At 40.0% G+C, this 27500-nt stretch overlaps 1 protein-coding gene across 2 annotated transcripts in view; it reads right to left on the bottom strand.

Annotated features, from left to right (window-relative positions):
- Nucleotides 1-27500, bottom strand: part of LOC137982350 (neural cell adhesion molecule 2-like) — an 89017-nt gene that overhangs the window by 50209 nt on the left and 11308 nt on the right. Inside the window, exons 3-4 of one of the 2 annotated variants that reach the window (XM_068829446.1) lie at nt 21527-21769; nt 443-715 (exon numbers count right to left, since the gene is read on the bottom strand). In XM_068829446.1, the coding sequence (XP_068685547.1) occupies nt 443-715; nt 21527-21769 (516 nt within the window). The remainder of the gene's footprint in view (nt 1-442; nt 716-21526; nt 21770-27500) is intronic. The other variant, XM_068829447.1, reaches the window with a different exon arrangement.

Genomic DNA, 27500 nt, shown 5'->3' with positions numbered 1-27500 from the left:
CGGGGATGAGTCTTCCATGGCTGATTCAGAGAACCTTCAGGGAATTACCTAATGTATCAGAACATGCACCATGGTACACATTTTCCTGCTTTTGTATATTCACAGTGGCTGTACAAAAAGCGAATGCCAGCTGTCATGTACTGTGCTGTATGGAGGCAGATATTCTTGCTTTCATTCAAAATCACAAATCTTAAGGGGCAATAAACACACGAGGGAAAAGAAAATGTCATACATCTGTGTGTTTGATGAATTTCTAGCTATCACTCTTTTGCTTGCCTTGTGAATTCAGTGCCTTCTGAACTGTTAGGCAGGTAAGCCACATGCATGTTGGCATCGCTGCTATTTGCTTTTTGTTTGGCATGTCTACAGACGCAATCAGCCTTCGTGTCATTAGTTCCCTTTTAAGAACAAATGATGGAGCCAACAACATGTGTATGCTTACCTTTTATATCCAGAAGAATTACACCACTTTCTCCATAACCAGCATCATTGTATGCCCTGCATTTGTAGTTTCCATAATCCTGAGACCTTCTTACATTGAAGATGCTATATTTCAGGACTGTTTCATTACCAAAAAGACTGTTGTTACAGTAAAATTCATATCGGAACACACGTGGTTTTGCTTTTGTTACATGACAGGTAAAGGTGACATTCTGTCCCTCTATAGCTGTATTTTGAGGCACACTTGTACTGACACCTGTGACCTTGGGTTTGTCTGCGAGAAAATCCAAGAATCAAATCTGTTGTACAGCTGTGTATGCAACTGGCATGTAATCTGGTATATTAACACCAAATACATAGAAATTTATTCATCAATAAGGAAGCAAGTATGACAAAAAATGTATGGATATAGTAATCTTGTCCCTCAAAATGATCAAATTGAGAGAAAAAAAAAAATTAAAATTGTTCATACCATAGGGAGGCCAATATCACAAAACAAAAATTCAGAAAGCAATCACTTTCAACACCATATTACACACAATTTAAGTTGCTTAATTGCAGCTGACAAAATATAAATCAGCTGATGAGAATTGTTCCTTGTAAGGAGAAAAAATGGACTTAAGACAATGAAACATGTGAACTTATTTCGTGAGATTCCTGTGGCAGGCATCTATGGTGAAAATGAGGTCGTGTTTCTTTTTTGTTTTTGTTTTTTCTTTGTAGTTAGAAATTGGAGTGTTTTTTTAAATTTCAAGTTTCCCTTGGGAATTGCTTGTGGCTTATTTGAACTCAGCTCCCTTTCTCCCAAATACCTGAGTTCTTGCCACAAGAACATGAAATTCACACCTTCAAGCTAACATGTAATTTTCCTTTTATAACATGGACAACAAGTATACATGGTAGAGATTGAGCATGGACCACCAGACCCTACTGAGACAGTACAGAATACCGGAGAAAATAACCAATATCATCAGAAACTCGTACCAAGGGGTGACTTGCAGGGTGGTCCATGGACGGCAACTCACTGATGCCTTTGAGGTAAGAACTGGAGTGAGGCAAGGGTGCCTGCTGTCGCCAGTTATGTTTCTTCTGACGATGGACTGGGTGGACTGTTTCCAAAGCGTCCACTGGATTCCATTTCGCCCTTGGGCTGTAGACTGATAGTAAACTGATAGTAAAGATTCTTCCTCCATCGGTTAGCAATCATCCTTTCAAATTTCAGAGAATATTTCAGCACAGCAGCCGGAAAATAACATACATACATACATGCCTACTTCACCACTCCCCCATGGGGGCTTTTCAGGGCCAATGAAATACAACCACGCCAGAACAGAACATTCAACAACTGTTAAGAATCCCAACAGGCCAGAGGCAAGTGCAGCTTAAAAGTTGAAGAAGGGACTCCAAGAACAAATTCAACAAGTGGTCATAACGTGTCTTGAACCAGGGATTGCAAGGCAAGCGTCCTAACCACTGGGCCGCACTGACTCATCGAGAAATTGAGGTTAGTAATGAAGATAAATATTCCCATCCGAGTTGGATTTGTGAGCACATCTTTTCTTAATGTTTCTTCTGACGATGGACTGGGTAATGAAGACATCTACAGCCCAAGGGCGAAATGGAATCCAGTGGACGCTTTGGAAGCAGTTGGATGATGTGGACTATGCTGACGACCTGGCTCTGCTTTCGCACACGCGACATCAGATTCAGGAAAAGACCAGGACTGTTGCCGACTTCTCAGCATGTGTGGGCCTTAAGATCCATAGGGGGACGAGTAAAATCCTGAAGGTCAACACTGTCACAGATACTCCCATTTTGTTGAAAGGTGAAGCCCTGGATGAGGTGGAGAGCTTCACTTACCTAGGTAGCATCGTAGATAACACCGGGGGGACAGAAGCTGATGTAAGAGCCCGCATCGGCAAGGCGAGAGCAGCTTTCCAACAGCTGAAGAATGTCTGGAGATCATCACTTCTCCGTACTAGCACTAAAATCAGCATTGTGAAGCCTGTATTGCTCTATGGAGCCGAAACCTGGAGAACCACTGTCGCCACTATGTAAAGAATACAGATTTTTATTAACACCTGCCTCAGGAGGATTCTTAAGATACGCTGGCCAGACATGATCAGCAACCAAGATCTGTGGAAACGAATGAGACAGCAGCCTATAGAAGTTGACAACATCCTTCAAAGATGCTGGAAGTCGATCGGTCACACCCTTTGGAAGTCCTCATCTAACATCACAAGGCAAGCCCTCACCTGGAACCCTCAGGGTAAAAGGAAGAGGTGCCGACCAAGAAACTTGTGGAGCCGTGACCTAGAGGCAAACATGAGGAGAAATGGCTACACGTGGGGAGAACTGCAACGATTGGCCCAGGACCATGATGACTGGAGGGTGCTTATTGGTGGCCTTTGCCCCAGACGGGGCTACAGGCAATGATGATGAGAGATTGAAAAGCAGGCTTTAATACAAACAAAAAAGGTGGGAATTGAGACCGCATTGCTCAATATGACCACATGTGTAAATTAACACACCGCATATGAAAAATACACCACTCGGTTAAGGGATGTAGTGCTTATATTGATTGTACAAGTGTTTTAGTTCCCCAGTACACATATAATAAGAGTTTATAGGAAATTAGAGGGTCCAACGAAGGTTTGGTGAGATGCGGGATGGGGATTAAAATCGGAGTGGGATGTGGGAAATGAAACATTTTAAAGGCGAGATGTGGGATGAAAATACTATGCCAAGACCGGGATATGCTTCGTTTTCATCGGCGGGATATGGGATAGGACAATTACATGTATATGTGGGATAGTAAGTAACCCCAAGTTATGAATTGAAAAGCTTTAATTTGCTTGGTGAAGGAAGCATTTGGCTAAAAGACCATAAAACCGTGACGATCCCCAGAAATCACACAGTCTGACGTCAAGTTGCTATGGAGGAATCAATCAGCATGCACGATTTGGATAACAACACTACTTTAGACAATGGATGTGACATCATCTGTCAATCAAAGTTTTCCCCAAGAGGTTTTGGTGTGCATGTAAGGTCATGAAAAGTCCTGTTGTTTTTTTTTTGTTTTTATGGAGATCTATGGAGCAGACGTCCAAATATAGAAAGAGGGTGGTTTATCTTCTAGAACCAAAGACAATTTTCCCACGAAATTGTCAAAGCAAGCAATTGTTTTGTCCAGAAACAATTTCAAGCAATTTTAGAATGGTAAATAGCTGGAAAATAACATTGAGGAATTGAGGCTAGTGACGAAGAAAAGTATTTGCATGCGAGTTACTAGAATTTTCTCATGTTTCACGCTACCTTTTTGGATTTCAACAATGAAAATTTCAAACAAATAAAGATTCCTCAATGCTACAAAGGACTCAAAAGTGTACGATGACCACCTTCCAAATGCAGAGCTGCTTTGCTTACCAAAAAGAAGATTCTAAATACTCACAACAAAAAGTGACCACCTGCTAGTCACCTTTTGCCGATTCATGGCAAAACACATGCACTTTACACTTAAACTAGCAGTTCTCATTGAGAGTGAGTGCATATAGGTGTTTTTGAATGCAAATACGACAAAGAGAATTTCAACAAAAATATAACTTATTTTATTTGCAAAATGACATGGTTACATGTATGTTCTTTGAGTATAACATTAATAAGTAACTATTGGTGTGGCTGAGGCTTTTGTTGGGATTATGCTTGTAGTAATTGCTAAAAGTGGAAAAGAAATATATTGGTTAACGAAAACGGAAGGTGTAACGAATAACACTGTCTAACACAACATGTAATAATAAGGGCTTTTTAACTGATTCTTAGAACGATTAGAGACACTTTCTTTTCTCTATCTAGCACAACGTGGAAATAAACTAAATACTTGGTGTAACAACAGTTACTACATGTATAACGGCAATAGCAGGTTCATGAACTGATCGTTAGAACAATTAGTGACAGTGACACAGTGTAACGCAACGTGTAATAGACTATTTTTTGTAGTAGTTTAAACGGTACTCAACATTGTTCTGCGAGGTTGCCACCTCCAGCAACTCCTCTATTGAAAGACTACTGGCATCCGATACCATTTTATTGGTTAGTGCATGAAAATACATGCGATCTCCATGACATAAGATGTCATCGATATTTGTTTGTGTCCATAAATCGACCGAATTCGATCGATTGAAAAGCAAAGCTGCAAGTGACATAAATGCACACTGTCGGCCTCTAGAATGCTCACTGAAAGCTTCATGCCTTGATGAATGCTTCCTTGAATAGAAGTAATCGTAACAGATCAGCAAAAAGTGCCAAAACTCACCTGTAAACAGCGAAACCTAGACTCTGATCAACTGTATTTATAACTTGCTGCGAGCACATGCGATTTTCCGCTTTCCGCTGAGCAAGCACATGTCAATTTTTTCTTATAAGACAGCTGCTGATTGGCTAGACTGTGCCATATACCGGTAACAGGATTTCTGATTGGTTCTTAATGCGAACGATGGGTCAAACCAAAATTTCTCGATGGCTTCAAGAATATGAAGGCTGCATGCCTATCAGCAGCAAAAACCACCTGCTTAGGCTCACCTACCATTTATGTATTTTTAAAGAAACGCTTGCATGATTTTTCCACCTTGATAAAGATGCATTGTAATCCTCACTCTTCACACAAAACTCGCTTAGAACATTTGACTTCAACCTCCTTAAAAGACCCAATGGAAATGAACTCCACAGATGACATGGACTCCCGTAAATCACCCTATTCAAGATCAGAAGCAGAAAAAGAAAGACAAGACTTTGTCATCATCGCAAAAAAAAAAAACACCATCCAGAATACATACAGAAGGCCATACTAGCACGTGAATGAAAAATGGCTTCAAGAAACCAAGACCCACATCTGGTACACTATGACCCAATTCTATTTTTCATTCCATGCCAAACAGACCAGATGTTAAACGACGCAAATTGAGCTCTTTGACTGGTTTGAGAAACACATGAACCCCTACTGGCGATTTGTTTTATGTCTGTCAAAATTTGCATAAATAGCTTAAGACCAACAGAGCCACGCACCCAACAAATTTAGTAGTATTTACCTCTTCGACACATTCCCTTGCAAAACACAGGAACGTTTACTGATAGTAAAGATTCTTCCTCCATTGGTTAGCAATCATCCTTTCAAATTTCAGAGAATATTTCAGCACAGCAGCCGGAAAATAACATACATACATACCTAATTGACCACTCCCCCATGGGGGCTTTTCAGGGCCAATGAAATACAACCACGCCAGAACAGAACATATAACAACTGTTAAGAATCCCAACAGGCCAGAGGCAAGTGCAGCTTAAAAGTTGAAGAAGGGACTCCAAGAACAAATTCAACAAGTGGTCAGAACGTGTCTTGAACCAGGGATTGCAAGGCAAGCGTCCTAACCACTGGGCCGCACTGACTCATCGAGAAATTGAGGTTAGTAATGAAGATAAATATTCCCATCCGAGTTAGATTTGTGAGCACATGTTTTCTTAATGCCACAAAACACTTCTTGCCATTTTTTTCGCCTTGAAAATTGTGCTAGGCCATCAGATTAAACTCTTCATAACTTCGACCTAAAAATTAGGAAAGTTTGATTTAAAAAATAGTTTTCACCATCTGTTCATGTTTTTCGCCCACCCAAAGATGGAAGCATTTACCTCTTCGTCGCATTCGCATGCAAAACAGAGGAATTTTTGCTTTTAAATTTGAGAAATCGACCTATTCATGAATATATTAGAATGGCAGCTGGATAATAACATCAAGAAATTGAGGTTACGCTATCACAGTACTGCCCGACGTATTCAACGATACATGAACAAACCTTAGACCTATGAACAGATCGAAATGCACCAATCACTGTGTATAGTCCGGTCTGTTTGGACGAAAATCGTGACAAATTGCATAAAAGCACCAAATTTGGTACAGATGTTCCTTTTGATGTAAGAAACGAATTTAGAAGGGGTGCCACGTGATTTGGCTTTGCGGGGGGGCATGCGGCTCATAGAAATTACGCAATACTCAAATGCTGGCATGAAGGCGAGGCTATGGCCTTTAATGTGTTTATTACATACAAGGTTTGACGAATGCCGTCGTAAAATGACTAAACTACATTACTCAGACTCAGTTTTGTGTTTGTGTCCATAAAAGGTAATTTGCCTTGATCACGTGACATTCCCATAATGCTTTGAGCGCACTTATATCAAGGAGTGTTTTGCACATTTAATTTTTAACATCTTCGGCTAGATACCATAAATGGTTGTTATTTGTTGCTCTATTTCTAAGGATTAATGTTCTGACAGCCTCCAGAGCAACTACAGAGCTCAGTACATGGTAGATTGGCTTTGAAACATTTGCAACAACCACTTTTGCAACCTTTCTTGCATCCACACTTCAGCAATTCACTGCACGCCTTAGAGGCTTCTGGAAGTACGGTCCAGCGGGGTATCCACCTATCGTTCTCCATTTTCCATCCAAAATCAGACAGGGATGGGTAAAATTGTTGCTCCTCAAGGGACGTCCAGATGCTTGCTCGGTAAAGAGCTCTGTTAGAATGATTCTACAGGGCATCCTAATAAACATAAACAATAGAAATTTTATATAAATTCTTTACAACAAGTATAATTTTAAACAAACGTGCACCGCTTATTTCCATGTACTTCATAAATTAAGCTCTCTAATAGCCCAAGTAGAATAACTATAGGTTCAAGTCCAGCATAGCTTTATGATAGGCTTTGGTTAGTTAAAATAAAATTGATAAGTGGATTGAATACAAGAAAAGGTTGGGTTAGTTGAAATGTTTCTCGTCTTTTCACTAAACTGGTTTTTTTTTTTTTTTTTTTTTCACGTTGTCCTCACAGGTGTTTACCTATCACAAATTTAGCCTATCAAACACAGTTTTAGGATACTTCACCCACATTGTACGACATGAACGAGAAGGAATAATCGCCTAAGACTTATACTGGAGCAAATTAATTATCTTTTGAGGTGACGTTTTCGTTGACGTCGCCGTCGTAGATCTTAAGGTCCCTAATAATAAGATATTTTGTCCTACTGTTAATGAGATACCACTAATAAGTCATGATCTCTCGTTAGGTCCGCTTTGTGATGACAAGGTGTAAGATCAGTGCGAATATTCCATTCATTATACTAATAATTATGTGGTAGCCTCCTTAATGCCCATTTGCCAAAGTCCGAATCAGACGGTCGGAGGCGCACTGGTCTGCTGACAACGCTTAGACTTCTTCAGTTCTCTACATTTCAGGTTTATTGTGCTTGCTAGCTCTCTGGCCACATCATCTGAGTTTTCCATGGTCCGAATTGGAGGAAATGCAGCAATCACTAATCCTGAAACAAGAAATTACTTTCCTTATTACTTTTGACTCATTCACTCCTGTTGTATCATGGCTTAAACACTTGATAATCTGGAATGAAATTTTCAGATTGACCATTTCTGCAGATAGCTAACAAATCAGTGCAATGGCATTTTTCTCTCCCTATTGTTTCTACCTTAGAAATGTTTAAAATCTCTTCTTGAACTGAGTGTAACAAGAGTGTAGGAATCATTCTTTAGCAGGATCGACTACCATGCAATGATCAATATCTTGATTGGTCAATACTTACGGTTTATCAGTCCAATCTTGTGTTGATCAAGCTTGTCTTTGCCCACGTTGCCACTTACGTTGGAAGAAGCAAGTTCCTCCGCGCTAAAAATCTCTTCTAAACATTTACGAATATATTTTTTCCTCAAGGACACTTTTTTCTGACAATTTTTCAGCTTACTGGCTGTCTCCTTTGGCAGGTTGGAAACAATGGGGGAGATGCTTGTTTGAGGTTGTGGGCGATGCGTTGGTGTGATCGGCGTTGACTGTGTATTGTTGAGCGTGGAAGAGTCGGGTTGGAAAAACTGTACAGACTGTGTCATGGATGTGGCTGTTGCAGAGGATGTAGATTTGTTTATGGATTGGTTTTGCCGTAGTGATTGTGAAGAGACTGACTCAATCGATAATTGAATGTTTGTAATGTTGTTTTTAAGGGGCTGGCTGTGAGGATCTTGGAGTGAAAAAGGAGCAAGGCAAATTCCAGCTTCTATTGCTGCTAATCTAGCCTCTATCGCTGACATCATATTGAACATTAGATCGGTTTTTCCATGCAGGCTTTCCACACAATCCTTCATTATCTTGACATCCTAAGAAAGAAGTGCACTTTCATATTATGCATGGCTCGTGAATTGTTTAAAAAAGTTTACCGTTTATTCACTTAGGGTGTTTTGAAAGTGCTAATAATGATGTCTGATGATCGCATGTTACACACAATCACGACCTAACAAAAAAATACTTTTAATTCTTTTGTGTAATGAGATTTACGTATTAGCATCAGGAAGGCGACGCAAATGGGTCGAAATCATTCCCTAACAGATTTAGGATAGCAAAGAAATTTCTTTTCTGTTGAGCAATTTTGTTCTTCAGCGAATATGTGCAACAGATCACTGTTACTGCCTTCTCGCAACAGGCAGAAATTGAATATTACATAAGAAACTGTCACGTACACATAAGAATAATTTATTACTCACGCAATGCAATATGTGTATACGTTAAAATGGAACTTTAAGACTGAGTTAACTAACTCAGAAATTTTGTCCTGTGTTTGGAAGGTAATCTATGTCATTCTCCCATATTCCTCTTAAATCATCATAGTCGTCGTCCTCGTCCTCATCATCAAGCAGCTGGAGTGCAGACGTTCGCACATTTTCAACATCGCTTGAAATGCTCACTTGGCTGCAGCGTTTCACAAAATCAGGCGGCTGTCCGGGTTGTGGTGGGTCTGCCTCCCCGTTTTGTGCCCCCGTAATATCGTCAAGTTTTCACTTGCTTACCCCTTCTTTTGCACCGCTCGTCTGATGCTGTTTCATGATCCCCACCAAATCAAGGCTCGTGTTTTCTTTGGGATCTGTCTTGCCATTGGCAACGTCATCCCTTCCTTTTGGTGCAGATTTTCCTTTGACAATTTTTTTTTGCGTTCTTAATCTTTCATTTCTTTTCAAGATGAATTCTTCGTAACACTTTCACTCGGACACATTTTCAGGGCAGGCCGATTCCTTCCTAACCAATTCTTTTAATGGTACATTGTCTTCCGAGTCTTCTGAACCTTGTTCAGATGTTTCATTGCCTAAAATGATTCGGGTAACTCAAAGTAAAGCTTTTCATAATAATAATAATAATAATAATAATAATAATAATAATAATTATTATTATTATTATTATTATAAGAAGAAGAAGAAGAAAAAGAAGAAGAAGAAGACGAAGACTAAGACGAAAAAGAATAAGCAACTATTCACCGAAGTGGTGGATATTTACCGTGTCACGAAGCGGCGAGATAAATCACCACTAGTCACGACCACTGAGGTGAATAGTTGTTTTAGTATATACTAAAACAGTGAGAATTTTAACTCATTCATTCATGCAAAGATTACAACATTTTCGGGCGCAAATTCCGCGCGAATTGCTCGGAGGTAAAGAGTTAACTATTATCCTATGAAATTGCGCGGAATATCGCCTTATACTTAGCCAACGAGGCAGTAGGTCGAGTAGGCTAAAATCAGGCGATATTCCGCAAGATTGAACATGATGATTGTTCTATTATTCAACACATTGATGATAAGGCACAATTTTCTACGTTTATTGGAAAAAAAGCTGGTAAAACTACCATTTTTCTCTGCGACACATAAAATTACGTATCTCGCAGGATATCTATTTAGTACGCACGGCGAATATTGAGCGCGCTATGACCATATTTGGACATTGCCACTATGTGTTGAATAATAACAAAGGATATCCGGAGTTAGAGTAGCCAATCAGCGCGCGAGCTCAACGCTATCGTGTGTTTTAGTATATGCACTAATAAACTTTATTCAAGTGTCATGTACCGGTAAATTTCGCATGGTGTTGCTAATTGGGAACACCATAACATAAATAAAAACAAATAATAAAATGTAATATATACACTTAGATGTGAATTAAAAACTAATATTCGTATTCTATAATAATAGAAATATAAATATTCCCTATGAGTTCAAGTCAAAGACGCCTTTTAGAGAACTTAGAGAGGCCACAAACATCCACAAAAGGAAAGGAGAAAAATAAAATTGACCTACCTTTGGTTTTTGGTTTCCATGACTCCACGACAACAGCATCATAACGTCCCCGGCCAAATTTAACACAAACTTTTTAACCAATGTCTAATGGCCCATCTGGATTGATGTCCTTTCTCCTTATTTCTTGCTCAACTCCCTGCCATTTGTCCTTTGTGCACCATTCGATAAGAACTTTGTCCTTCACCATTGTTGCTTAAGAGTAGGCAGTTCGGCTAATCGATATATATACGCGACAGAGATATTGGAACAGTGGAAAAGTCCTTCCGAGGGACTATTATTTATAGCACGGTAGTTGGCGTGCCAGAATTTTTGCACTGCAAAATTGTTTCCGTTTAAAAGACCATTTTCGTGATTGAGATCAGAGAACAAGATAGTGAAATCCGGTCTTGTACAGATGTAAACCATAGTTCTGTATGGCTCACGGACAAACTGACTCGCAAACAAGCATGAACCAACAAAAAAAACATTAAGCTGTACAACATTAGTAAACATGAAGGCCGTCACAATTACTTTTAAAATCGGCCTCAATGAAGTAAATATCGGCCAAACATTCTTTCATGTTCTAATAGCAGAAGTATTGAGATGATCATAGCACGCAAGGGAAACCTTCACCCTGGGACGTTCACGCCCTTTTACCGTGACTTGAACTAAAATAATGAGGGTAGCAAGAGCGTCTTTGTAGCACGCAAGACAAACGTTCACGCCTATTCAAGGGCGTAGCTAGGGGGACCCTGGGGTGCCCGTGACCCCCCCTTTGTAAGCCGTTTTTTACTCAAACAACCTACAATATTCAGGTTGCGAAAACGCAAGTACCCTCTGTTTGACACAGTGTGACCCCCCTTTGAAAAATCCTGGCTACGCCCATGCTATTAGCCTGACTAGAATAACGAAAAAGGTTGTGTCATCGTAATCTGCTTGTCCTAGTAGTCATGGCTTCCCCTAAAGGTAACATTGCGCAAATTGCACTCAAACCCTTGACACCACAAGGCGAGGCAATGAAAGCTCTGCAATCGTTTGAAGAAGCAATGAAAACCTTGGAGAGTGCAAGTTGTTTGTATATGGAGTTCACCGATTTTGGAGGTCCATACGATGATCATTTACAGCCACGCAGACAGGAGCTGCAGCGAACTTATAAGAGTACATAAAGTGTGCTGAACTCGTACGTAATTTTTTCGATTGCATATGTCATGTTATGAGCATTAAAAAAAAGTTAACACCTGTTAATTTTGTTGGCCTAGTTCTTATACACCCTGAAGAAGGGCACTGAATGTGTTCAAAATATAGGTGTCAAACGTAAATACTTTAGTGAGACGGTCTGTATTAATGTGCATATACACAAATTCTTGGAAAATGTTTCTTTTTCTTTTATTTTAAGAACAAAACACTAACTAAAATTTTAATGACATCTTAACCACAACAGTTCTGAAGGTGGGCATCGAAGCCTTGGGAGAGATGATAGAAGTCAATAAGATATTTACTGTGCCAGAAGATGAAGATAACAATTTAAGATAACTAAGAAGCGTGGATGAGCAAAGAGCTGCAAACTGTAAAGCAATGCGTCATCAGTCTGTTCATCGCTGTGCAGCTATTGTATATTGAACACAAATTAAAGCCAATTGTTTTCGTTTAAGCACTGTTCATCTTAATCAGTCATAATTTATTGCCCTTTAAGCTTAAAATGAGGAAGCTTTTGCAGATATGATAGGCTGCATAAAGGACGAAATTATCATGCTGAAAGCTTACTGAGTCCTTAGCGGGGGAGGGAGAGGTGGGGTGTGGTCAATGTGGCTTGCATGTGATACAGCATGATGACTGCTTGACAAGCAAGGCGACGTGTTCAAGCTGTGTAATTCTTTATTAGCATCCTCAAGCACGCAACAACAAGGCACTTTTCTTTTACCCTTTCCTTCTGCTAGAGCTACATAAGGTGTTATCACAAGTGAGAATCACTGAAAGTTGCACTGAATTTTATTGTCAGTGCCATTCATCATACACTATTAAATACGAGAAGTTACCACATGGAGTACTTGCGTGATCCACATAGTCAAAACATTTTGTGACTCAATGCGCTAGTAACACACGTTCTTTAGTTACCTCTTTAAGACAAAAAGTGTTCCTTGTATACAAGCCACAGGATGTCCCAAATTTAGATAAATGTCGACTGCGACTATGTTGCAGTAAAAACCACAACACAAAGTTTTCAGTATGAAGCTAGCAAACTGGGGCAAGTAATTCTTGCTTTCTTGGTGTAGTCCACCACGTACGACCTGAGGAGGGGATTGTTCAAGGAAGGGGGGGGGGGGTGGTCGAACAGGGGGTATTTTTATTATGTTACTACCAGGTTCCGTTCCAGGTCGACAGAACTCACGTATTTCCTTGTGAAAGTCCACTGGGTAAAACCTGCGGTGGGAGAACACGGGGAGGGAGCTGATTTATGTCTTTCAACAACTGAAATTCTCTCTCAGGCGAATCTGCATATTCCCTGTAAAAAACTTTCCCCAGGTCATGTCTGTTGAACCTAACATGATGATGTTGCTGATTCCATTTAATTTTTTGATATAAGGAGCACGATAGTTAGCCCAATCATATGTCTTGACGAGTACAGACCCGTCATGTAACCCAACTAGCTTACCACAATTAACGCCGCTTAGAGTAGACTTATTGTTAGCCTCGAGGATGTCAAACAAAGACGATATTAATGTTCTCTGTCTTGAAGTAAATGGGTCCTGGTTGTTGAGGATTGCTTGGGTAGTGCACTTGCTGGGCATAATCATAGGAATAGTGCACAGTTCCATTCAAAGAGCGGGGATGACTGGAGACAGAATTGAAATTGTCGGATGGCCCTTAAGAAAATCTTTGGTAGCATCAACAGCAGAATTGTAGATTTCTCGCTCGCGTTTGGCTTTTCTAAGGTGGTCTTGATGAGCTTCAACAACTGAAATTTTGTCTTCTTCTGAAGCGCCAGTGCACCTTGATATTTTTTCAGTGTTTTTCTGGCAGGTGTGGCAAAGATCTGTTGACGGTTGCATTATTTTTATGAAGGGAAAGAAGCCATTCCATGTTTGTACAAATTTTGTGTATCCCACTACCGTATATTCTCTTACTTCAGCTGCATGTTTATACGATCTCCACAGCTCTGCTTTAGTAGTGGAAGTAGGGAGAAGTTTGATCCGAAAACTCTTGTAGCCCGGAACTCTACCTGGCAACGAAAGGCCTTCTCGTTGAGCATAATTCTCTATGAAGCTTGCAACATTCTGCAGATATGAGTAAGGAGTTCTGTTATGCGGAGTGCATTTCTGGTTGCCGTGGACACGAGGTGCAAGACCATTACTTCTCAAGTGAGACTTCAGGTTCAAGAGTCTCTTTTTGGATATGCAGTGAAGAAACAAAAATGTTTTCCTGCAAACTTGATGACCCCTAACAAAGTAGTGGGAACAAAATCGTTTCATACCCATTCTTTCTTTGGTATGCCCATCTAGTCTACCAAGGATGAGCATATCCAGTTGGTCTGACGTTAGTTCTAAACATTGAAACCTCAACTCAAACACAGTGGCTTCAGTAAACAAAGAGGAACATGGTCGTTCATTTGGACCAAGACTGCATTGACACGAAGCCGAAAGAAACATGACTGTGAATGTGCTCGTCACTTGCTTCAGTTGAACCGTCGCCAGGTTGAGGATTCTCGCACAGATCTTCATTAGCCTGAGTGTCGTTGGCTACATCGCACGGTGTTAATATTGTTGGTTCAAAGAGGGCATTGCTTCTGTCATCGTCTTCAGAACTTTCACCTTCAGAATCACTGGAAGAATATCTTTCTAATTCTGGTAGGAAATAAACGGATTGAACTGTATCAAGTTCCCGCTGAAGGGTTTCGTCAACTCCACGCAAGCCACTTTCACTGAAAGTATGATCATCTTCAGGAGAATCCATTAAAAACTACTTTTGTAAAAACCATGCACAATTTGTTTCAAAAAATAATAAAATCTAGCTTATCAAAGTGTACCCTTTCTTCAACGAAATAATTTTAGTTTTATTCACAATTGAATTTCTCTAATTAAAAAGAGGTTAAATAGAACTTTATTGTCCTGTGCTGCGTGTTTTGTCCGTGAGGCTGGACGTGAGAGGAAGTGATCTATTATAAGAACCTCAACAACTCGTTTCCCAGTGTGAGTTGCGTGTCCTGAGTTTACAGTGGCACAGATTTTCCGTCCCTGTAACTCCCATTATCAGTTTTCAAAAGCACTCAGTAGCACTCAGCAGAAATAAATAACATAAAGTGGAACCTCAGATCGTGTATAAACCTCGTCTTTCACTATCTGTGTCTCGCATGAAGACAGCAACTTTCAGTCACTGTCTGCAATTTGAAAATGTGAAAAAGTGGGTTTCAGAAGTGTTGTAACACGCGATCAGGCATTCTTTTCTTTACAGAGGGCGCGACTATTTACCTATCTTTTTCGTGCCTGCTGTAAAGAAAAGAAGGCCTGACCGCAGATTAGACATGTTGCGCAAAATGTTACTTTTCCATTGTCTTTCATTCAAAACCAGGTGTTCTTTTCCCCTGCAGGGTTTGACTACACGCGATGTAAGATGCATGCAATATACATTAGCAGTACAACATTTTAAATGTAAAAAACAGCAACATAATGAACAAGTTGAATCAAAAGGCGTTTTGTTAACTTTGTCATGCAAGTTTATCTATAATTTAATTTTAAAATTAAATTGCTAAAATGCTGAGCCAAATTCACAAAAGGTAAATAATACTACACGACTCATTATGTCGCAATTTCACCATAACCTAATCTTTTCCAATACAGCTTACGAGTTTTTATTCCAATCACTTTTAAAATATTTTGTGCAAGCGAATAAAAACTGTTCACGGAGAGAATAATTTTTGGCTACGCCAACATAGCCAGACTCCGTGGTGCGAAACGTGTCTGTTTCTTATTTCAGGAAGGTAATGTAATTTTTTTCCTGATCCCATAAACTGATTATCTAATTTTTTACTACAGACAGCGCAAGACGTGTTGATTTCTGTTATGGTTTTACTGAGCTCATTCTTTTGAATTTCTGGTAAAGATTCAACTACCATGGAGATTTGTTTATAAATATTCGACTTTAAAACCCATTCCGGTAAACTGAAGTTGTGTGCTTTTTTGCAGAGAAACGAAATAAGAAACGCTTATCTTCGCTTAATGTTCAAAGTTTTTTAGTATCTACGATTTTTTTCTTCTGTTATTTCGTTTCTTTCGTTTTCCCGAAACCACGATATAAAACAGAAAAGTTAACAAAAAAATGGACCCAATCCCGAGTTGGCGATTCCGAAAGACTTTCAACAATGCTTGCAGTAAAACCTTTGCAAGCGGCGTGACATAATTATGGCATAATGTTTACGCAAGAAGTTCACTTTGTTTCATGGCGTGAAATATTTCTCAGACATAACGACCTGTTTTCATGGCGTGAAATATTTTCACGGTGACTGTGGCCTTTTTCACGGCGTGAAATCTTTTCACGGTGACTGTGACCTTTTCCATGGTGTGAAATATTTCACGCCGTGAAAGGGAAATTTCACTCATGAAAATAGCCATAGCGTGAAATTTGGATAAGCCCCCTTTTTGAGTGAAGGGTCGCATTTGAAACAGTGTTCACACCTCTCTATACCAGCTGAATAGCATGCACTGCACTTCCGATGTCTAAACTGTGGCTGGTTAACCTGCTCATATCTTTTCACTTGCATTTCTCTCTGATGGGGTGTGGACCTTATCAAAGGCCTGCTTTAGTGAAGCAAGGTCAGACTGTACCAGCTTCAAGTTCTGTATTCAAGCTGTTTGGCTTAGTCTCCTCTTTCACTGATTTAACACTCTCGCCCTGGCATGTTTGACTTAACTGTCCCTTGGAGGAATTACTGGGTGCTGAGGAAGTCCCCACTTGATTAACACGTAAGCCCTTCTTACTACCTGAACTCATTTTATTGTAGCGTTCCGTTTCTGCTGACATGATCTGATTTATTTTCCCTACGAGATGCTCATCACTCACAGTAGTCTTCTCAAGGAGAGGGCGTAGTTTTGCTCTCACAGCTTCATCTTGTAAACCAGTCTCTAACACATGAAGGAACAAGGACTGCACCAACGAGGGCTCATACTTAATAGGACTATCGTTTGCACTGGACACAAATAAAACCTGCTGTTTCAAACTCATGGCTCGCATGAGAAAATCTTGGGGGTGGTCTCACTCGCCTCTTGGTGCACATTAGACAATTCCTGATGCAGTTCATTTCCCGACTTTTGCTCGAAGTGAGCTTTCACTATCAGATGCAAACGAGTTAAAGTTAAGTCCTGTATCATTTCCAAATACGACCTCAATTGCAAACTGGGGCTCACTGCTCAAATCACTGCGTCAATTATCTCATTTTCTTTATAGCCCGCTTTGAGACCAGCATCTATTTGTCGGGACAGACTTACGAACGATAGTCCATCTTTAAGCTTATCTCCCGCTACAACACCACGAATTTTGAAATCACGCTTAAGCACTTTGCTAACATCAAGGTTTACCTTTGTCTCTGTTCCCTGAACCTTTCCCTTCTCCGTTGACTGTCCATTTCATATGTCTTTCACTTTCGCTTTCTGAGTGTTTACAGACGTTTCTTCCTCTAGCAGTGGTGGCTTCCCAGACACAAAAGCAAGAAGATTCTCCAACAACAATTTCTTATCTTCAGCTTCATCTAAATCCCCTTCGATTTTCTCCCGAATTCTTTTATTCTTTGCTTTCCACTCCTAAGTGTCCTGCCAAACTCACCAATTCTTCGGAACTGAGAATGCAAATCTTTGACTCGCGTTGAAGATGAAGCTTGTCAATTTCGCTTCCGGCCATCACGTCTGTCCCTTCGTGCGCCAATAAACAAGCAAATTTGACAAATGCAATCTCACCGTCAAAAATTCACACACTCACAAGAACCAGGAAGCAACCTAACTTTAATCCCATCCAAAAGACGACTTTTCTCCACACAGAAACATCAAACGTAGATAAACTAAAAGCAAACGTAGCACATGTACAAGATTGCAAAGTTGTTGTTGTCCAAGCAGTAGAATCATTCGTAAAAACAACAACACTCCAATGAACACTGATTTCGTTTTCTTGTCACTACATTCAGGCAATATGGCAAGTCGTTTGCAGCAAAATTTAATCTTAGATATATATGTTCAATCCTATAAATAAAGGTTTAATTAATATTTAAAGTCATAGAAGGCATTCAATGCAATCCAATCCTTAAATTTTATATGCAATGCAATATCGCAAATATTGATTCAATCCAATCCTTAAATTTTATATGTAATTGAAAACCACAAATATTGATTCAGTCCAATCCTTAAATTTTATATGTAATGCAATACCACGAATATTGATTCAATGCAATCCTTAAATTTATATGCCATCCGAAAATATATGCTCAATCTTGAACCAGAGTATTAAAATGTGCAAGGTATAGAACAAAAGATGGCAGCAGAGTGAGAAGAAAAATTTGACATAGAAGTGGAGTTTTCCAAATTTCTAGGAAAACTTGTGGATAGAACCGAGACAATATATTATTTGAGAACTTTGACACAGAAGCTGCAGAAACGCAGGCCGAAGTTCTTGATCAAACAATTAGCCTGCTTAGGTCGATGAAAGAGTGTTGCAACTTTAGACACGAGGGACAAGGAAAATCTCGATTCCATCGCTGGGGCCTTAGTAGATGTGCTTAATGTGCTTCGTCGCCGGACTATCACTCCGTCTACTGTGGCTCATCTCAAGGCATTATTTTCGGGATCTAGCTTCGCCAACCTTTGTCTGACTCTTCGACGTTGAATCCGTAACCCAATAGATTTCAGGGAAACCGGCTATTAAGTTTCATCTAGACGCACTCCCAGGGTTGTTTATGTAATCTTGAATGATCCGGTCGTGTCGTTCATCAGGTAAGTCCTTCAAAGCCCCTCATATCCTATAAACCATACTCTGCTACTCATCTGTTAACTGTCCACCTCGAAACTCCAAGTGAATTCCCAGTGAATTCTCCAAGTGAATTCCCAGTCCTCGCAGTTCTTCTAGCACCCCAACAGGAATTTTGAGAGATGGTCTTCCAGGATTTTTTCCTTTATCCCTATCTATCTGTGATGTAAAGGATTGAACATATAAATCTAAGATTAAATTTTGCTACAAACGGCTTGCCATACTGGCAGGGTCGCCAAAAAGTTAACTTTGTTTCTCGGAACACAAACGAAAAAAAGCCATAGATTCGCTTGCTCAACTTGATAACTTTATTGTTCGTTCCGACCTTGTGGTCCGTGACGCATCACGTTACTTAACAAAAACACTTACTCTTATGGGGAGTGGGCTAAGTCCTTACTTCTCACACTGTCTTGGCATTTTACTCACACGATGTGATTGCCATTGCCGTGTTGGCTATATGGTGCTGGCAGTTGCATGTTTCACGCTGCCACAACATTTCACCACCCCCAGCTGTGTTGGCCACAGGGGTTATTCAGGCTGTTGTTTGATGTTAGGTTATTGCATCATGGTTGATGAAATAGCATAGATGTGAGTGTTGGAATCTCTTGTTTATTCTCTGCATAATTCAATTGCAGTACCTGACTATGTCCAGAAGGAAGTAAACCTGGCTGTCTGGTTAAGCGAGGAGATTGTCAACCATCCTCAACTGAAGCAGTTGGCGAAGTCTCTGCCGGGTATTTTAATCCAAGACAGAGCACCAAAGACAGTACTTTGTTATGTTCGGGCGTATCAAACGTGGAAAAAATGGGCTATTCAATGTAATGTCACTGCCCTACCGGCTGATCCTGGTGTTTTTGCCCTGTATTTGGTGCATCTTATCCAGCAAGGGAGTTCAGTTTCATTGCTTAAGTCTGCAATCTATGGAGCTAGGTGGGTTTATAAGAAAAGTGGTTACCCAGAGTTCAGCAATCACCCATTGATCCAACAGGTAGCAGAAGCTGGTAGGAGAATCCTAGCCAAATCATTGAATTGGAAAAAGGCCTTGGAGGTGGGTCAAGTAAAGAAGGTTATCAGCAGGCTTGGGCAAGGCGATCTTGGTGAAGTTCAAGTTGCTGCGTTGTTTGCATTAGGATTTTTTGGATTCCTCCGTTGGGATGACCTAAGCAGACCGACTGTCAACAATCTGCAGTTTGCAGACACTCATCTGGCCATATTTCTTATGCAGAGGAAAAATGACCAGTTCCGTAATGATTCTTTGGTTTTCATAGCCTGAAGCGACATATCCCCATGCCCTGTTTCAGTCATCGAGAAGTTCATAAAGATGGGTAGGCATGACAGCAATTCAAGGCTTTTTCGTCCAATTCTAAAGACCAAGAAGAGGATGGAACTCAGAAAGGAGCCCATGTCTTATAGTTGGGCTAATGAACTAATAAAGCAGGAGCTGTGGAAGGAAAGGCTTGATCCTGGCTTTTACGGTATCCATAGTCTTAGAGCAGGGGGAGCATCGGCGGCAGCAGCCCTGGGTATACCCGATAGGCTGTTCCAGCGGCAGGGAGGATGGCGTAGTGAGAAGTCCAAAAATAACTACATCCAGGAGTCCCTGGAGTCACTGTTAAAAGTTACTAAGGCCATTCAAGGCTGAGAACTGTATGGACTGTTAGGCCATTTTCGGCAAAATAGCTAACGTTTAGGTTCTAACAGAAATTGATTTTATCAAACGAGTTGATAAAGGACGAATAACCACTGTGAAAGATTTGGAAAGCTGACGTTTTGAGCATTAGCCCTTTGTCGAAGCGATTTAGGTTCTAGTCAAACTTTGATCAAGTGTTGTATCTGGACTAGTTATGATATGTCATGTGTTTTCCACGCAGTTTTAGAGTTTTGACAGTGGAGTATTGTCTCTATCTTGTTCAGACATCCACATTAGTGACATCGGACAAGAAGTGCTGTATAAGTTTGTTCCTTCTGTTCGGCTTCGGGTTTTTTGCTTCTCTATGCTTTGTGACGTTGCAGCGGTCAGCTTGACATGGCTACCAGCGGTGTCTGAGGAGAGTGATTTTTCACTGGCTGAGTGAAACAAAATAAGCAAAAAATGTTTTTCTCATGCACCGCTGGGGCATGGGTATAGGTCATGTGACCTATCCGGCGGGCAGTTGTTTTTGTTGCGTCCGCCATTACTGACTTCCTGCCCACCCACCCAAAGATTTTCAGTTTTTATACAATACCAGTATAACGTACACGTACTAGCCTTGAACTTTTTTTATTTCTGGTCTTTAGAGTAATGCTACTTGTATTAGCATTGAATTTGCAATAAAGGTCAGGCTTGCGGCGGTCAGCTTGACATGGCTACCAGCAGAGTGTGAGAAAGTTAAGTTTTTAGGGCTTTTTTACGGGATTTGTCTGTATTGCTGTTATATTTTCCTTCACAATAACGGTTAATTTTGAGAGACAATAGTGTGTCAAATCTTGCCTCCTTTTCTTATAATTATATAATCAACAATTATTGTCAAAGGTGTTGGATCAGCTTGTCCACATTTTTGCCATTACACAGTCTCAATGAGACATCACCTAACCCCCTCTTTTTACTTGCCAAGGCTTCTTCCCCACTCCCCCTGACAATGTTACTTTTTAAGGGTGCACATTAAAGATTGGGGTACTGGGCAGTTGTTTGAAAGCTTATTAGGTGGCTTTAATGATTAAACGATTAAAAGAAAGTACAGTGTAAATAGCATAAAAACAATAATAATATTGTTCTGTTGTGGCAAGGGGTCCCTGAATGGGAGATGGTAGATACATGTAATAGAGTATTCAGGATGTTTACTTGTAAGTCTTCTTTGTACACTGTATACATGTCATCGCATAGTCCCTTATTATAAATTATTGGATACATAAAACATCAATAAAACTATTTTAACTCTTAAAACACTCACAATAAACAGTTATGAAGACATCTCTGGAAGCTGGGTTTCCAATGCTGTTATTGGCAGTGCATCTATAGCTGCCTTCATCCTGTCTTTGTATTTTCGTCAGTGGCATAGTGACAACACTGTTATCCAAAAGTCTTGTCCAAGTGATGTTGGAAAGTGGGTTACCACTGGCTGTGCAGTTAAGAGTTAAGTCATTTCCCTCATTCACTGTTTGATTAGCAGAGATGGCAATGATGTTTGGTGGACCTGTGAAATTAAGACATGATCAAGAAACTTGAACAGACTTTCCTTCTTCATTTACCATAGAGTAAAAAATATTAAGCACTATATTGATCCAATTGATAAGTACAGTCTGTAAGTACTTAGTGAGTAAATTACTCTTGCTATTACTTTTGATGATTGAAAAAAACTAACTTTCAAGCAAATGTGTGGGCAATGACAAAGATGTGGACAATCAGTTTTATAAAGGGACAACAAAGTGGCCTTGCCTGTATAAGGCAGCAGACAAGAAAAATGTCACCCATAATCTATTAAGACAGTAAATAACTAAAATTACTGATTTATTTAAATTATTATCAAGGAAAGCTAAACTCAAGAATGAATGCATACACGTATCTAGAGTTCTATTTCCCACAGAAAGCGCATATGAAATCATGCTTGGGGCTAAACTAGCCTGTCCTAGTCAGTATGGGGTAGTCTGTCCTAGTCATTCAAAAGTCACACCAAATTTCACTGCCACCCATCAGTTGTCAATGGCTTTTATCACAACAACACCAAAAAAACGTAATTCCTCAGTTGCTCTGCCAGTCTCTCTGCCTTGGACACAGTCCGAATGGTTCATTGTTGTAGGTCTACAAGTAGGTCATACTCATCATCTCCCATCTACAAACACTGTTTAGTATCATTTGGTGATTTCACACTCTCCTGAAGTTCATCCTCATCATAACGCACTTTATTGTATTGCATTCCCCCAGTTTGGATCAGCATCATTCATGTAACCATGGCAAACTTAGATATCTCTGCAGTTGCAATAGATTCTTGGCGACTCAGATTTTGTTAACCCCTTGAAGGTTGTAGTGTGCCGCAAACGGAGCTCATTAATATGACAGGTGCCCTTTATTATGGGATGGCAAGAGCGCATGCTAAAATGAAGAGCTTGATTGTTAGCAGAATATTAATGATTATAAAAGACTATTTACAATGTATGTTGGTGGTAATAAAACGTGCTCATGTTCTTGACATAAAGACACCTTATTTGGAAAGAGGAAAACAAATTGTTGAATTGCCACATGGCTAGTGAAGACAACCCCAGTTTAATTAGTGCCCCTAGCCCCAATTTTTGTCTATTTCTTTTAAAAAAGAATGCATAATTTGGTGAAGATTAAAAAAGGATAAAGTAAATCCTTCGAATCCTCACAAATATGTGAAGGTTTGAAGTTGTGATGTTCTGGTTCATGGCCATGTGGAAGGAGATATATACATGTATGAAACCTAATGAATTTGTAACATCAGCAGGGGAAGCCAACAGCTTTGTTTTTGAGACACTCATGCAATCAACTTGAGTTCACCTCTTTAATTTGACCTTCAGAGATTCTGATAATTCCATCGAGTCAGAGGACTCTGATATGTGTCAACATCGATTGCATGAACTGTCAGACAAAAGACAACAACTTCAATCTTGACCCTTTTTAGCCTTGGAACCGAAAACTTGTTTAATGCTCGCCTTAAAGCGTACTGAAAGCCACAGTTGCCTGGCTTAAAGCGCCTATGAGGTAAAAATAATTGATGCCTCTTAAAATAAAGAAGAATAGCCTTTACTGTTTTGACGTATTGTTTTTCGTTTCAGAGATATTTGAGTGTTTGCGTTATGCAAATTAGCAAATTGATGATGTCATCAGTGGTTCCACTGGAACATGGATCACAAAATGAAAAATATCTCTGAAAGTATAACAGCGACATCGTTCAAACTTGGCATGAATAATAACCCTTAAGAAAGGTGCAAGACAGTGCAGAGTACGACATATATATAACCATAGCAATACTTTTGGCTCCAGTCCCTTTTGGTTGCAAATAAATAATCTCAATTTTGTCTCAAATCAGGGAAGACATACAGTCCTGCTCAAAACACGCATAGAGCCCATGTTGACGTAAGCCTTCTAATCAACTCACTGAGTGTGAATGGTGTTTGGTTAAGAGAAAAAATGCAAACACAAGTTCTGCACAAACATGATCTGGACGCAAAACGGTTGCAATGGCAACTGTATAAATTGCATCATTTTATGCATTTACTGATGAACATTATTGGTACCAAGTTTCAAGAGAACTGCTTTAATATTTATGAGGATATTCTAGTTTTTGTGATTTGGGTTAGGGTTTTCCCCTTGGAACCACTGATGACATCATTAGTTTTCGCACAAAAATTTTAATATCTCCAGAATAATGAGATATTTCAAAAATGAGAACATCATGTTTCTTTCCTAATAAACCTTACTTATTTTTTATTTCAAATGCAAATTAAAGTGCCCCTAACCCCAAAATATTTTTTTTTCGCTAAAATGGATCTTTTCACCTGTTCGCGATGTATTGCGGCCATTTTTTTTCCTAACAAATCCTGCCATTTTATAGGCTTTGAAAGTTGCGAAAATCCAAGCATCTTTTGTTCAGGACCGAGTCAGAAGGGGAGTGGGTCTATTCCTGATTTGACGTCACAATCTACTTTGCATGCATTTTTAAAAAGAGTTAATGAAATGTAAATCAGTATGTGAAGTTTTGCTTTTGTATCAATCAAAGTTGGAGGGGGGGGGGTGGGGGCATGTTGAAGCTTCTATTTGACCAATACATTTGACGCAATGAACCCATTTCTTTTGCCGTTTAATTGTTTTGGTCAAGAACAAAAAAAAAAACGTTCAGTGCGCAAGTGCGCACAAATACATGAATTTGTATGGATGCTTTCTTGAGGAGACTGAATCACTACTTGTGCACTGAGAGCTTAAAATTCTGCATGCAACCGTGGCCAACATATTGTGTCCACCTCTCCAAACTTGAAAACATAAGGCTAACTTTTTCAAGTTTCGATATTCTCAACCCCAAAGGCCACGATTCTTTCAGTCAACACCAAGAATAACAACCTCTGGCTGGTTCCAAACCAGTAAGTCGGTGAATCCCGGACTTCTGGCTCATCCGCGCAATCTCAATTAGTAGCTGTCAACAGTTCCCAAAAAACATTCCCACTGCCACTGCGTGTATATTTTGGAACCAGGTCATTATTCTTGGTGCTGACTGAAAAAATTGTGGCCTCTGGGGACGAGAATGAAGTTTCGATTGATTGCACAGACCATGACAATGTCCCTTTAATTTGATCTTCAGACACAGAAAGAATTTAAAAACGGCAAAGAAAATGTCATCAAGTAAGATAGATTCAGATAATTCCATCGAGTCTGAGGACTCTGACATGCGTTAACATGGATCGCATGTACCATCGCTGTCGGGTAAAAGACAACTTACAACTCGTCCCTTTTTAGCCTCCACGCGAAAAACTTGTTTAATGCTGGCACTAAAATGCACTGAAAGACGTACTGCAGTCATCTGGCTTAAATTGTACTGAACACACTGCAGAGTGCTTTGTTCGTTGCCACTAATGACCCATCTCTTTTGCCATGTAATCACCTCAGGTTGAGAATCACCAAAGAAAGGTATTGTGTGCACAAATACGTGTTAAGGAGGATCCGCAACATTACTGCAATTCGCAGTAACACACCTATTGGGAACTTTTCCTCCTCTCTTTGGTCTATCAGCGTCTCTGTGTGTGAAATTTCTCAGCTGGCATCACAGACCAGATTTGGACACAATCTCCTGCTAAAATTTGCAACAATATCAAATTCATTGTAGGACCTGATTTGCAAAGAAGCTGAGTGCCACTGGGGTCTCAGAGAAAACAAAGCACTTGGAGAGATGAAATCTACATTAAGTCATGCACTCAAGGTTCCTTAACTCGCCTAACAACTGACGCTTCACTGACTGGAATTGGAGCGATACTCGCACAAGACCAAGAAGATTGTGGTTACTGACCATGATCTATTATGCCAGTCGCACACTCAGCAAGGTAGAAATTTGAAAGAGAAACCCTGGCCATAAGATAGGCATGCAAAACGTTTTACCTGTACCTACAGTAGATGGTATTAATATTGAGATCTGTATTGATCACAAGCCCTTTGTAACAATACTTGACGCAAGATCCAAACCTCTAACAGCCAGATTAGTGAGGTGGCTTCTATACTTGCAGCAGTTCCAGTGACAGTGCGTCAGACGTTCTCAAGCACCTCCCTGTCAGATGAATTACATTGTGAAAATGAAGAGACGAGAAAAACAGAAGATATTGCTTTCAGTATTGCAACTGAAGCTACAGTACCCCTCAAAGGTAAGTTGACAGTCTCGACTTGATCGTCGAAATGTGAGAATTGAGGATCACGAATAGAGGATCGATGATCAAGAGTAAAGAAAGATGAACTTTGGAATATGAATAAGCTCTAAAAGAATTCAAGAAAGTGATTAAATTTATGTTTTGAAGAAATAAACAATTACGCTAAGCGAACCCTTTGTACCCAATATTCACATCAACTCTACATTCTTCGCCAGTGAGAAAAATATCATTTTCTTTATCCTTCTGAATGTAGAAAAAAAGCTTAGTGATGCAGCCCAGTGGTTAGGAAACTTCACCTAGTATGCAGAGTTCCCGGGTTCAAGACTCGTTCTAACCACTCCTTGAATTTGTTCCTGGTAGTCCCTGGTTCAACCTGGCCGCCCTTGTAAATAGCCAACTGGTTTGCCTCCAGCCAGTTGGGATTCTTAACAGTTGTAGTTGTTGTGTTCTGTTGTTTCACTGATTGTATTTCATTGGCCCCGAAGAGCTGCAAAAGTAAACATTTCAAATTCTGAATTCCACACCCTGGCAAACACCACAAAAGCTGAAACTTCGTAATATTTCACATGTTGTTTCAAAGTTCTCGTTAACTTTTTTTTTTTCATATCCATGTCCATAATATGCATGACATAGTTTGTTTAGCAAAAACAGTGACCCGAGTTAAGACACACCTGTGCCTACAAGCAAGCCACCATGTGCATACTGCAAGGGAAACCATGGAGTGTGGAGTTGTCAATGCTTGAACAGTCCAGGAGTGAAGGAGCGTTGGGATGTCGCAAAAGGAAAGCAGCTTTGCTTTCATTGTTTGGCAAGTGATCATGAAGGAAGAGCTTCCACAAAGTCCCAGGCTTGTGACATTAATGGTTGCAAGAGGAATCTTCATCACCTGTTACATGGGTTCTCACAGAGGGATACAAAGGATGCGAGAGCAGTTACTCCATGAGAGGGGGCACTAACTCATTCACACACATCGACCCCCATGCAGGAGACAGCAACCGAGGCTTTCTCTCTTCGTACCGTACTAGTGTGGCTTATGGCAAATGAACGGAAAGTTAAAGTTAATGCAATGGTGGATGATGGTTCTAACGAAACTTTTCTTGATGAGGAGGTTGCAGGAGTTCTCAGTCTTAAGAAGAGATACATGTACCAGACAGACGGAGTTAATGTCTTAAACAATGAGGTAGAAACGTTTCAATCAATGCCATTGGATGTGACAGTTGAGAGCCTCAATGGAGAATTTTCTAAGGAAATCAAAGTAAAGACTTGCCTCAAAAGGGTGCACCTTACAGATGTGACTTTGCTGAACCTGCTTAAGATGGACTGGTCGATTTGTTAATAGGTGTAGACAATGCAGACCTGCACTATGCTAGAGCTAAATCTACTAGACACTTAAATAAAGTTCCTCTCATACTTGGTTTTGACAGGTGTCAATTGATCAAAACATGGATGTCCAATATCAAAGATGTATGCTGTAAACTAGCATGATCTTGGTCACATTGGCATACATGGAGGGGTGGAAGGACATACGTATGTACAGACGATCAATGACGAAGAAAA

The sequence above is a fragment of the Montipora foliosa genome, chromosome 13 (genome assembly GCF_036669935.1).
Source record: "Montipora foliosa isolate CH-2021 chromosome 13, ASM3666993v2, whole genome shotgun sequence".
Lineage (NCBI taxonomy): Eukaryota > Metazoa > Cnidaria > Anthozoa > Scleractinia > Acroporidae > Montipora > Montipora foliosa.
The sequence above is the reverse complement of the archived record's forward strand: the minus strand, read 5'-3'. Positions and strand labels throughout refer to the sequence as shown.